The sequence below is a fragment of the Scheffersomyces stipitis genome, chromosome 1, assembly GCF_000209165.1.
Source record: "Scheffersomyces stipitis CBS 6054 chromosome 1, whole genome shotgun sequence".
NCBI lineage: Eukaryota > Fungi > Ascomycota > Pichiomycetes > Serinales > Debaryomycetaceae > Scheffersomyces > Scheffersomyces stipitis.
Window position 1 is genome coordinate 2,964,209 of NC_009068.1, and position 11,180 is coordinate 2,975,388.

At 41.1% G+C, this 11,180-nt stretch overlaps 4 protein-coding genes across 4 annotated transcripts; 2 read left to right on the top strand and 2 right to left on the bottom strand. All coding sequences in view use genetic code 12, as the record gives it.

The window, feature by feature from the left end:
- The first annotated feature begins 837 nt into the window (after positions 1-837).
- PICST_69792 (60S ribosomal protein L14) lies at positions 838-1,868 on the top strand. The gene is made up of 2 exons (XM_001386863.1): positions 838-963; positions 1,434-1,868. Exons 1-2 carry the CDS (start codon positions 847-849, stop codon positions 1,716-1,718), a joined length of 402 nt encoding a protein of 133 aa, XP_001386900.1. The 5' UTR covers positions 838-846; the 3' UTR covers positions 1,719-1,868.
- A 94-nt stretch (positions 1,869-1,962) lies between these two features.
- Positions 1,963-4,200, bottom strand: PICST_39465 (mitochondrial translation elongation factor; the record flags this gene model as incomplete). The annotated part of the gene is made up of 1 exon (XM_001387096.1): positions 1,963-4,200. One exon carries the CDS (start codon positions 4,198-4,200, stop codon positions 1,963-1,965), a length of 2,238 nt encoding a protein of 745 aa, XP_001387133.1.
- A 330-nt stretch (positions 4,201-4,530) lies between these two features.
- PICST_81126 (oleate delta-12 desaturase) lies at positions 4,531-6,119 on the bottom strand. Its single transcript, XM_001387097.1, has one exon. The coding sequence runs from the start codon at positions 6,077-6,079 to the stop codon at positions 4,772-4,774; it is 1,308 nt and encodes a 435-aa protein (XP_001387134.1). The 5' UTR covers positions 6,080-6,119; the 3' UTR covers positions 4,531-4,771.
- A 3,044-nt stretch (positions 6,120-9,163) lies between these two features.
- On the top strand, positions 9,164-10,752 carry PICST_66670 (predicted protein). The gene is made up of 2 exons (XM_001386864.1): positions 9,164-9,271; positions 9,335-10,752. The coding sequence occupies exons 1-2, from the start codon at positions 9,200-9,202 to the stop codon at positions 10,460-10,462; spliced, it is 1,200 nt and encodes a 399-aa protein (XP_001386901.1). The 5' UTR covers positions 9,164-9,199; the 3' UTR covers positions 10,463-10,752.
- Positions 10,753-11,180: the final 428 nt, after the last annotated feature.

Sequence of the window (11,180 nt, forward strand, 5' to 3'; positions counted from 1 at the left end):
GAATGTTATTGGGGTATCGACGGTAGATAGAAATGTATTGATTTACTCGTGGCCCATTTCAATCGCACTTTGTGTGCTTTGGAAACTTTACGTGCTCATCTCTATGCGAGAAGCGAGTGAAAAATTACTGAGAGCTACAGATATATTGAAATAGAGAAGCCTACGTCCACAAATATCACCGTCTCATATACATTTTTCAGACATTGGATTGGTCGCATGCTGCAGCCCGACCATTATGAAACTAGGCGTGTTTCGATCTGGCTACTCTAGAACGCAAATTATGAGTCATCATGAAAATGTAGACGACAGTCCTATTGTGGTGGATCACTGGACTAGATGCTTCCAGCACGGTGTTGACTACAACAGGTCTGACGATGGTGAGCGAGGGTGCAATCCCACCTGGCAAATTCGCTAGGAATTGACTATAGCAAATTAGAGTCGAAAGCTCAAATGGCTAAACAAAGAGTAGTGGATAATTTATAATGTACTGGAGTAATTTCTTAACTATGGAGCAGCTCGAAAAATTAACTATGTAGCTGGTCTGTTTATATGCCATATCCCTTAACTATGAGTAGAAGACAGTCCTAATAAGCGAGTCACGTGTCATAAAGACGAGTGTCAAACTGGTGCTAGGGCTATAACCCTAATTATCCACGTGACTGTACTTCACCCATCGCAAATTTTTCAGTCGCACCTACTTTTCTCGTTAACTATGGAAGCTGTGTATTGTGTGCAGGCGACACTCGCTGTCTGAGAAAAAAATTCAATCTAGTCTATGTATTAGAGGATTTATCAATTCATTTTGCTCTTGTTAGTTCAGATATACTTAATTACACACAACCAAAGATGTCTACCTTCTCTACCGTTAAAGCTTCCAACTGGAGATACGTTGAATTAGGCCGTGTTGTTTTGGTTAACAACAAGGACTTGGCCACCATCGTTGAAATCATTGACCAAAAGAGAGTATGTATTTGAAACCCATAAAGTAGAATTCAAGAACAGAAAACGAACAGAGAGAGACTCTCTTCAAAGCGAACGAAACCGAATATAATCACCATATCATTCCATAAAGCCCAAAGAGTTCAGACCATTGTATTAATGTCATATCCTTCATTTTCATATTTTGTCAGTACCCGTCTCGAAATAAGTTCATAATTTTTCATTTTGGCAAATAGGCAAATTTTTCTGAACCGAGCCTATCCCAGCCTTTTGCTTTCGTTCACAACGCTATCCAGTAGTCACGGATAGATGTCATTATCAAGTTGAGATTTTCAAGGACTTTATTATCCATTTTATCCTATCAACGGCGAATGCAAATTACAAAACAACACTAGTAGAAACAAAGCTGACTTGTTCACATCTATTCTTGATTTATACTTCACAGTCGTGCTAGACTGTCAGAATCCTCGAACATTATACTAACAAAATTCTAGGTCTTGATTGATGGTCCAAAGATCCAAAGACAAGCCATTGCTTTGGCTAAGGTTGTCTTGACCCCAATTGTTTTGCCAAACTTGCCAAGAGGTTCCAGAACTGCCACTGTCACCAAGAAGTGGGCTGCTGCTGAAATCGACTCCAAGTGGGCTGCTACTTCTTGGGCTAAGAAGTTGGCTGCTAGAGAAAGAAGATCCCAATTGTCTGACTTCGAAAGATTCCAAGTGTTAGTCTTGAAGAAACAAAGAAGATTCGCTGTCAAGAAGGCTCTTGCCAAGGCTTAAACATTCTAAAAATCTACTGATCAAATCTTTTCATATCTTATATGTGTGTATTCTTAGTTTAATTAGTTTGAGGGTATCATAGTTAGGTTTTTTTAATGTTAACGTTCCATAATTTTGTATAGAAACAAAAATATCACATCCAAAAACTATTTATTAGTCTACGGTGTAGCCTACCAATAAATCATCTTTTTGCAATCTAACATATATACAAGAGTTACTATAAACAAGATATATACTTTATACTCTATTTCTTAGCAGCCAAAGCCTTTTGGTACTCGGCAATTAACTCTCTTTGCAACTGTGGAGAGGTTTGACTGTATTTACAGAATTCCAAAGAGAATTCACCCTTACCTTGAGTACAAGCTCTCAATGAAGTGGAGAAGCCGAACATGGAGTTCAAGGAACATTCAGCAGTGACAGTAAATTCATCTTGACCGTTGACAGTTTCCAAGATCATGCCTCCCAACTTGTTGACTAAGCCTACAACTGAACCTTGGAACTCATTTGGAGCACTGATTTCAACAGACATAATAGGTTCCAAAATGACGGGCTGAGCTTCCAAGAAAGCTTGCTTGAAGGCACCTTGAGTAGCAGTTCTGAACGACAATTCAGAAGAATCGACGACGTGAGTTTGACCATCGTTGATATGCATGTGGACACCCAAGACCTTGTGACCAATTAATGGACCCTTTTCTAAACAGTCTTCAAAACCCTTAGAACAAGCAAACAAGAACTTCTCAGGAATCTTGCCACCAACAATATGTTGCGAGAACTTGTTGTCACCTTCAAGAGGAGAGAATTCACCCATAACTCTACCGTATTGACCAGAACCACCAGATTGTTTCTTGTGGGTGTAGTCGAAAGTGGTAGGAGCAGTAATAGATTCTCTGTAGGAAACCTGTGGCTTACCGGTAATACATTCTACACCGTATTCACGCTTGATTCTTTCTACGTAGATTTCCAAGTGCAACTCACCCATACCGGAAATAATGGTTTCTTTGGATTCTGGGTCGAACTTGACTCTGAAAGTAGGATCTTCCTTCTGGAATCTGTTCATAGCCTTGGAGAAGGCTCCATTATCCTTTGACTTTGGAGCAATGGACAATGAAATAACTGCTTCCGGAACAAACATGGAACTCATGGCAATAAGCTGATCACTGTTGGCACCCATAAATGTATCACCAGAAGCACAGTCAATACCGAATGTGGCGCAGATTTCACCGGGACCAACTTCGTTAACGTCTTCCATATCGTTGGAGTGCATTCTCACCAATCTGGCGACCTTGACCTTCTTACCGGTCTTGACGTGAGTCATATAGGAACCCTTCTTCAACTTACCTTGGTAGACTCTAATATAAGTCAATTGACCATATTGACCTTCTTCCAATTTGAAGGCTAAGCCGACGAAGGGAGCAGAACTGGATGGGAGCAAGTTAATTGGCTTTTCTTCACCCGATTTAGCCACTTCCAAACCAGTATTCAAGATTTCATTTGGTTGCGGTAAGTAGTCAACAACAGCATCTAATACTGGTTGAATACCTTTGTTGGCCAAAGCAGAACCCATTAAGACAGGAGTGAATTTTCTGCCGATAGTGGCTCTTCTAATAGCTCCTTTGATTTGTTCCACAGTTGGTTCTTCACCTTCCAAATAGATATCAGCCATTTCATCGTCAACGTCAGCCAAAGTCTCAATCAATAAAGCTCTCTTTTCTTCAACCAATTCCTTCAACTCTTCTGGCACTTCGGCAGATCTTATAGTCTCACCCTGGGCACCTTCGTTGTACAAGGCTACACGGTCGATGATGTTGACTACACCTTTCAATTCAGATTCAGCACCAATAGGAACTTGGATAGCAGCAGCAGGTGTCTTCAATTTCAAGTTAATCTGTTCAATGGCTCTGAAAGGATCAGCACCCATACGGTCCATCTTGTTGATGAATGTGACCCTAGGAACATTGTAACGACGCATTTGACGATCCACAGTAACGGTCTGAGACTGGACACCGGAAACTGCACAAACAACCAACACAGCACCATCCAAAACTCTCAACGCTCTTTCGACTTCAATTGTGAAATCAATATGGCCAGGGGTATCAATCAAGTTGAAATGATAAGCTGTGTCTTCCTTGTCCCACGAACAGTATGTAGCAGCAGATTGGATGGTAATTCCTTTTTCTCTCTCCAAGTCCATGTGATCCATTTTAGCTCCAACAGCATCACGACCTCTGACTTCATGAATAGCCTTGATTCTACCGGTATAGAATAAGACACGTTCAGTGAAGGTAGTCTTTCCAGAGTCGATATGGGCCGAAATACCGATATTTCTCATTCTCTTTGAAGCATCCAAGTCAGCATGAGGCAACTCTTTGTTAATCTCGTCGATAATTACCTTTTCCTCTTCGTAAGTGCTGGGGAGCTTGACAGCCTCGACACCATTGAAAACAGGTCTGGAAAAATGGAACCTCCTCACGGTACCACTCATTCTGAGCTGGCTGTTAACCACAGGGACACGGCATCTCCATGCCCTGGGTGTTCTAACAGAGCCAACTACTTCACGAAGCAAGACGGACATTCTACTGGATGCTTGTTGTCAAATCAGCTGAAGTGACAGACACAGTCGTTAAACTAAAGCTGGAGATTTTGAAATTTTTCAGTTGAAAAATTTCCGCGCTACCATACGAATCAGCTCATCAAAAGGCAATATTTGCGCGCGGCCATTATGGGTGCAAAATGTTGCATTTCCTTGAAGTGCATTTTAAAAAAGCATATCTATGTTAACAAGTAACATAAAGCATAGTATATTTAGTATATGTTGCGAAGAAACAGCTATGTATAGATTGTCTATGAAGAGAACTGAAAGTAAGAGGCTGTAAGCCCTTTAACCGTGTAACCGTATGTATGCAATTTCCCAAAATAATGTAGTAAGAATTCAGATATTAAATGCAAGAAATAGTGATATCGCACTCTGGAAGAGTGACTAGGATGAAAAGTGCAAATAATTGGCGAGGCTACAAGACCATGAGCATGTGGCTGCAAAATAAAACGGACCCAATCTAATCCTTTGGCTTCACACCGAGACCATTGACGTTTCTGAACATCAACACACCCTTTGCGTCTTCCTTGTCATCGTCTACAAACTGACACATTCTCATGCACTTCCACAAGGAAACCCACATGTTTTCACCGTCATATCTGTAGTGTTTACCCATGACTTTCTTGATGGCTTCGGAGGCTTCTCTAGCGTTGTAGAATGGAATTCTGGAGACGTAGTGATGCAAGACATGAGTTTCGATAATGTCGTGGAAAATGTGTTGTCCGACAAAACCAAAGTCACGATCGATGGTAGCAGCAGCACCTCTAGCAAAAGTCCATTGCTCGGCACGGTAGTGAGGCATGGTGGGGTCGGTGTGTTGCAAGAAGGTAACAAAGACCAACCAGTGGTTAACCCAACACCAAGGCACGAACCAGTTGACCATCATGTTGAAAAGACCGAAGGTCTTGTACCATTGGTAGACAACAGTTATAGTAGCAAGAATACCAATGTCAGACAACACAATGAACCACCATTGGTTTTTGTCAAATACAGGAGAAGATGGAGCGTAGTGTGACTTACCGATCTTGGAATAACCAGGATATCTCTGGCCAGTAGCGTTAATGGCCAAGTAGGTCTGTAAACCTCCCAACTGTTGGAAAAGCAAGACAGATAACGTCCAGATAGGTGATTCTTCCATAACTTCAGAGATGACAGAGACTCCCTTGTTTTCGCAGTACTCTTCCTTGGTGTAAGGAATGAAAACCATATCCTTCGTCAAGTGACCAGTAGCCTTATGGTGCTTGGCGTGGGAGAACTTCCACGAGAAGTAAGGCACCATCAAGTAAGAGTGTAACACCCAGCCGATGACGTCGTTGATGTTCTGATAGTCAGAGAATGCACCGTGGCCACATTCGTGAGCCAAGATCCACAAGCCGAAACCGAACAAACCAAGAGCGTAGGAGTATGCCATCCATAACGAGCCTCTCAATACGGTAGAAGCAGTCTCATGGCCTTCTAAGTTGGCCAAGGGAATGAACTTCTGACCAACGTAGCCAATAGCGACCATGGCGGCGATATCACGTACAACATAGCCCAAGGATCTGATCAAAGATCTCTCGTAGCAGTGCTTAGGAATAGCAGACAAAATATCCTTGATGGTGTAATCAGGCACCTTGAATTCGTTACCGTGGGTATCGATAGTGACCAAGTTGGAGGATGGCCCAGATACGGAGTTGTCCAAAGACGTGATGTTTCCACTCTTCTTAATGGAAGCGGAACCAAAGTCAGCGCCAGTAGAAATGCTGGAAACAGCAGAGACGGTAGGCATGATTTTTCTGAGAGAGAATTAGACTCGAGACTTTGTAAACAGCTCTAAAACCAAAGAACGGCAAATCTACAGAAAAAGGCACAGTGCTGAAAAAATGTGGTTCTAGCAAAAAAGATTTCAGAAGTGATAATCGGCTCAGTCGAATCAGAAGCTGTGGAAAAAAAATTATGCAAAATCGTAGCTGCATCGCCAATTTTGGTCTTCGAGAGGCAAGCGGCTGAGGGTACTGCAGATAGTTCCTGAGATGGGCCTATTGTATTATGGCTTGTACCAGGGTGACGGCAACGAGGTGTTCTCTAAAGCCAGTGGAAGTAGTAGTTCAAGGGTGGTAGGTGGTCCTAGTTATTTCTGGTATAGTGGCAGTTAGAAACTTTGCCCTTGAAAAATGGCTGCAACAGTGGTTGTTAAATCGACGCGTCGTATCGGTTTCTTTTCTTTATCTGTTAGATGAAGGCATTGTCTGAAGTTTATTTTTTCGAGAATTTTTCAACGTTCTCACACTTACTCAAACAGTATGTGCTAGTAATTGAAGGTAAATGCCTGAAAGCTGAAGTGATGATAATGACTCTGTACTTCAGTACCGTAAAAGGGTCACAATCATTGTCTTAGACTATCCAATCATTTTGTTCGAAATCTCGGCAATTGCACAATTTTTCATTTTTCACGTTTTCTTGATTTTTCGTAGAATACTAACAAAACTGAAATTGGAACATTAAATATTGAGCAGAATAGTAGAGAATTCTAACAGTTGCATGTTACAGCGATCTCAGAATTGATCAACGAATTTAGGTAATTCAGCCCTTCTTTCTTCCAGAACGTACCACTTGAAAAGGAGTACCATTCTAGTAATTCTTATATGATCGCCGAAAACTATTTTCCTGCCATAAGACCCCCTTCCTTATACTCTTTCTTAAACAAGAAGTCCTTGTAACTATGTAGCAACTAGCTATTCAAGTGTATACAGTGCCAGCCTCAGTAGTTTCTCCATAATTAGAACGTCTCTATACTGCAGGAGCTATATGTGTTTCATATTCAGACTTTCGAAACATATTCAAACCCCTCCCAACTGCATACTGGAGTGAACGTTACTTAGTTCGCCCAAAACTGTCAGAGTAAGCACGCGCCTTTCCTTTGCCATATTAGGAGAGCCTTGAATGTGGACTAGTACGAAATGAACTGTAGAATGCCACCCATACCAACGATCTCACAAAAATAGCCATCCCTTACAGCTCGCCTTGTTACTGTTCACATGAGGTATACAATATCGTGCAATAATTCCAATCCCCATCCCATCTCTTACAAGCTTTTCGCAATTGAACTCACTGAATAAAAAAGCGCTCAGCAGCGGCTCTCATTCACTACATGTATTGTGGCTAAATGGCAACTCGAACTAGATAACTGGGCCTTCCTGAGTTGGTCTGGACATTCAGTTACTTCAGGCTAGGTAGCTGGAAGACAGTCACTGTCTCTCCCAACTTTTATAGTACTGCGCCTAAAGCGGCAACTGGAGTTGCAGCACTTCCTAATGGGGAAACTGCAAATTCGGTGGTTTTGTTATCCGGCTTCCGGGAGCCCATACATACTGATGGAGATGAGTTTATCCAGATACCCGACTAATATGCCCATGAAAAAGAATATGACACCTTCTGAACGTTCACAACAATAAATGGTTAGTACAGCTCTGTGAATGCATTTTCATGGGATTCAAACTTAGGACCAATTACTCCACATTGATGATTTTAGAATTTATAGTTACCAAGACAATTTATTCAACCTGATGTAAATCGATGAAACGAGGCAGCCCGTTGTAATCCTGAAAAAAATATTGACTAGACTATGTAATCCAATTAACAGTTCCTCCACGCCCTACTATCACACCTTCGTATTTTTGCTTCGGTTATACAAATAGTTAGTTGTATGGGCGGAATAGGGCAGCACCAAATAGGAAATAGATGAAAGGATACAAAGATCGAGCCTCATGTCAGAACCACAAGTTCATGATTTTCCTTCTCATTGTTCAATTTGCGAGAACAATCAAATGCACTATTGAAGCTACCAAACTAATGTGGAAACCCTTTGTTCTCTCTTGAAGGTTCACTGATATCTACAGTTCTCAGGTTCCTGAAAACAGAAGAATAATAGGCACCCAAACATAGCGAGCGATAACTTCTACTTTGACGTTTGTTGTTTTCAAAAATATTGTATTTACAACTACAAGCGAAAGGCAAGTCACTTCCGAAGTCTAGACTTTAATACACATTCTCTCTCTCTTCTTGTTGTAGTATTCTTTCTTGGTCAGTAATCTAAATTACAAGTAGGTTTCTTCAAACTAATTGAGTCACCACTTTCCCATAAATCACATCTTAGTGTTAAACTTTGAATTTGCAATGTGTTGAGCAAGAAGTCTGTACTCATGTTGCTGAATGCGGCAATTAATGTATTGAAATCCTCATGCTACTAGTTAACTATACTGTAGAACCCAACTCTTACCTCAGTCTTGCGTAACTGGATGCCACATTATTACATTCATTGATGAAATGAACGATACTCCCAGCCACTCCTTCAGGAATCTGCTCTTGGCTTGTATTCGAGGCTTACATATGAATTGAATCTAATAGTGGCATGAAATTCGAGATTTCTGTCAGTTCTCCCCGCCAAATTTATAAATAATGAAACTAAGATCTGAACCAATCCAACGTACTGAACTATTGAGGAAAACATATATTTCCAAACTCAGGAAAGAATGAATTGCAACTGTGATTCTTGGTTTTATTTTGCCAGTGGTTCCATAGTCACTTCCTATTGCGGCAGTGAGATTTTTTGATTTTTTGCACCATTTAATTTGGTTTCCCAAACAGGAAATTGTTGTTGCACCCCAAGCCGAGCACCATACTTAGTGCTTAGGCTTAACAAATTGGAGAACAAAAAAGAATAGTACTCTTTCCTAGCTAAGAAGGTGACTGTGAAGACATTTTCTCGAGTAAATTTAGCTTCAGTTCAGTTTTCCAATATAAATATGTAGCGATTTCTTCGAATAATTTTTAACTTTCTTTGTTCTCTTTATCACTATCACTATCAAGTAACCAACTTTGATTCCTTAAAACCTCACATACACACACAATGAAGTTATCTAACACCGCTTTGTTGGCTATTGTTGCCTCTTCCACCTTAGTTGCTGCTGCCCCAGCCAAGGTTGAATCTTCACTTGTCAAGAGGGCTGACATCAACCAATTGGACATCGTGAATGAAATCCAGAAGAGAGAATTTACTACTGTCAAGAGATCTGACATCAACGAAGTTTTGGAAATCTTGAAAGATATCCAAGGCCTTAAGCAGAAGAGAGAATTTCTCGAAGGTGATGAATTGATTGCCCTCGATGCCAGAGCCGACAACGCCATTGTTGACTTGATTAGTGCTTTGTTCAACTCAGGTATCATTGGTGAAATCTGGAACACTCTTACCACAGACACTGCTCTTCAATCTACTCTTAAGAATCTTATTCAATCTGCCATCAATGGTTTGATTGTTCAAGGTCCAGCATTGATCTCTGCTATCTGGAACTCAGGTTTGATCGGTAACCTTTTCAACACTTTGATCAACGACGCCGATGTCAGAAGCTCTTTCTTGGGTGTCGTCAAGTACATTTTTGACTTTGCCCTCAATTTGATCACTGGTGGTTCCAGCACCACTGCTGCAGCAGCACCAGCACCAGCACCTTCTGCTGCACCAGCTGCTAAGAGAGAGATCACTGAATTAAACCTCAACGGTGAATACCTTGACAAGAGAGACGTTTCTGAAGTTGTTACATACATCTACAACGCTATCAAAGACTCCGGTATTGTTACCACTTTGATTAACAAGGTTTTGGCCGACCCACAACAATCTATCTCCTTCTTGACTTCTGCTCTTCAATACGGTGTCGTTGCCGTTGAAGATGTCTACGGATGGGCTAAGAGCTCCGGTCTTTTGGACGAAGCCTTGCAATACTTGCAGGAGAACGGTGGTACTTACATCGGTGCCATTGCCTCTTGGTTGTCTGGTGCCATCTCTTCTGGTTCCGTCTCTGCATCTGACATTGCTGCCGCTTCTGTTCCATCCAACACCGGTGCCACATCTGTTGCTACTACTGCTGCTGCTGCTGCTCCTGCTGCTAAGGCCAATCCTACCACAACTGCTGGTGCTGCCACCACTGCCGCTCCAGTTCCTACTGCTGCTGCCACAAACAACGATGCAGTTCTTCAATCTTTGATTAATGCTTACGGTGGTACACCAAACACTGTTGCCACTACTGTCGCAACAGCTGGTCTTGCAGGAAGTATCAACCAACTTGTTGGTGCTGCTAACCAAGCTGCCGGTTCGCTCAAGAAGAGAAGAGTCTACTAATTGCGATAAATCAAAACAAAAGTTGAACTACCGTCATGAACACTACAATAATGTCCTAAAAACTATTTATTAAAGTTGGATAATACCCCGAAAACTGAAAAAGTTCAAGCATCTCATTGGTAGTCAGATGGCTGTTTGCATATTTATCAATTACCATGGCTCGTTTGCGTTTGAAGAAATTGGCTTTTCGGTTCATATTTAAGAATATTACTTTCAAACTCCGTTACTTGTTTATTTAGTTCTCCCCACAACATATTTTACATACATTTTAATATAAAGCCAAAAGATCGAAAAACAAGCAAAGTAGTAACCTTTACAAGTAATCCTGAAAAGAGAGCTGCAGCATTTTGCCTAAATAGGAAATTCCAACAAAAATGAGTGAATGGGAGATCTAAGAATGGTCTCCACATTCACTGAGCTTAGCTTAGTAGCACTTTACAGAGGAGGAAGATCCTGTGTTCTACACCTATCCAAGAATCTGAACAATATCCGATTCACTATGCAAGTTGTCGCCTTAAATGTTGATTTATTGATTTCACAAAATGCTTCATAAATTTCAGTTTGCTGTGCGCTTCAATTTTCAACTGGAATGTAATCAAAATGTTAAGTTTCTGTGAAGGCATGGGCGAGGAGCAACTGAATATTCATTGTAAAAGAAAAATTTTCAATATTCACTGTACGTTATGGAAAAGGTGTTGAATTGTTCCACGGATTACAT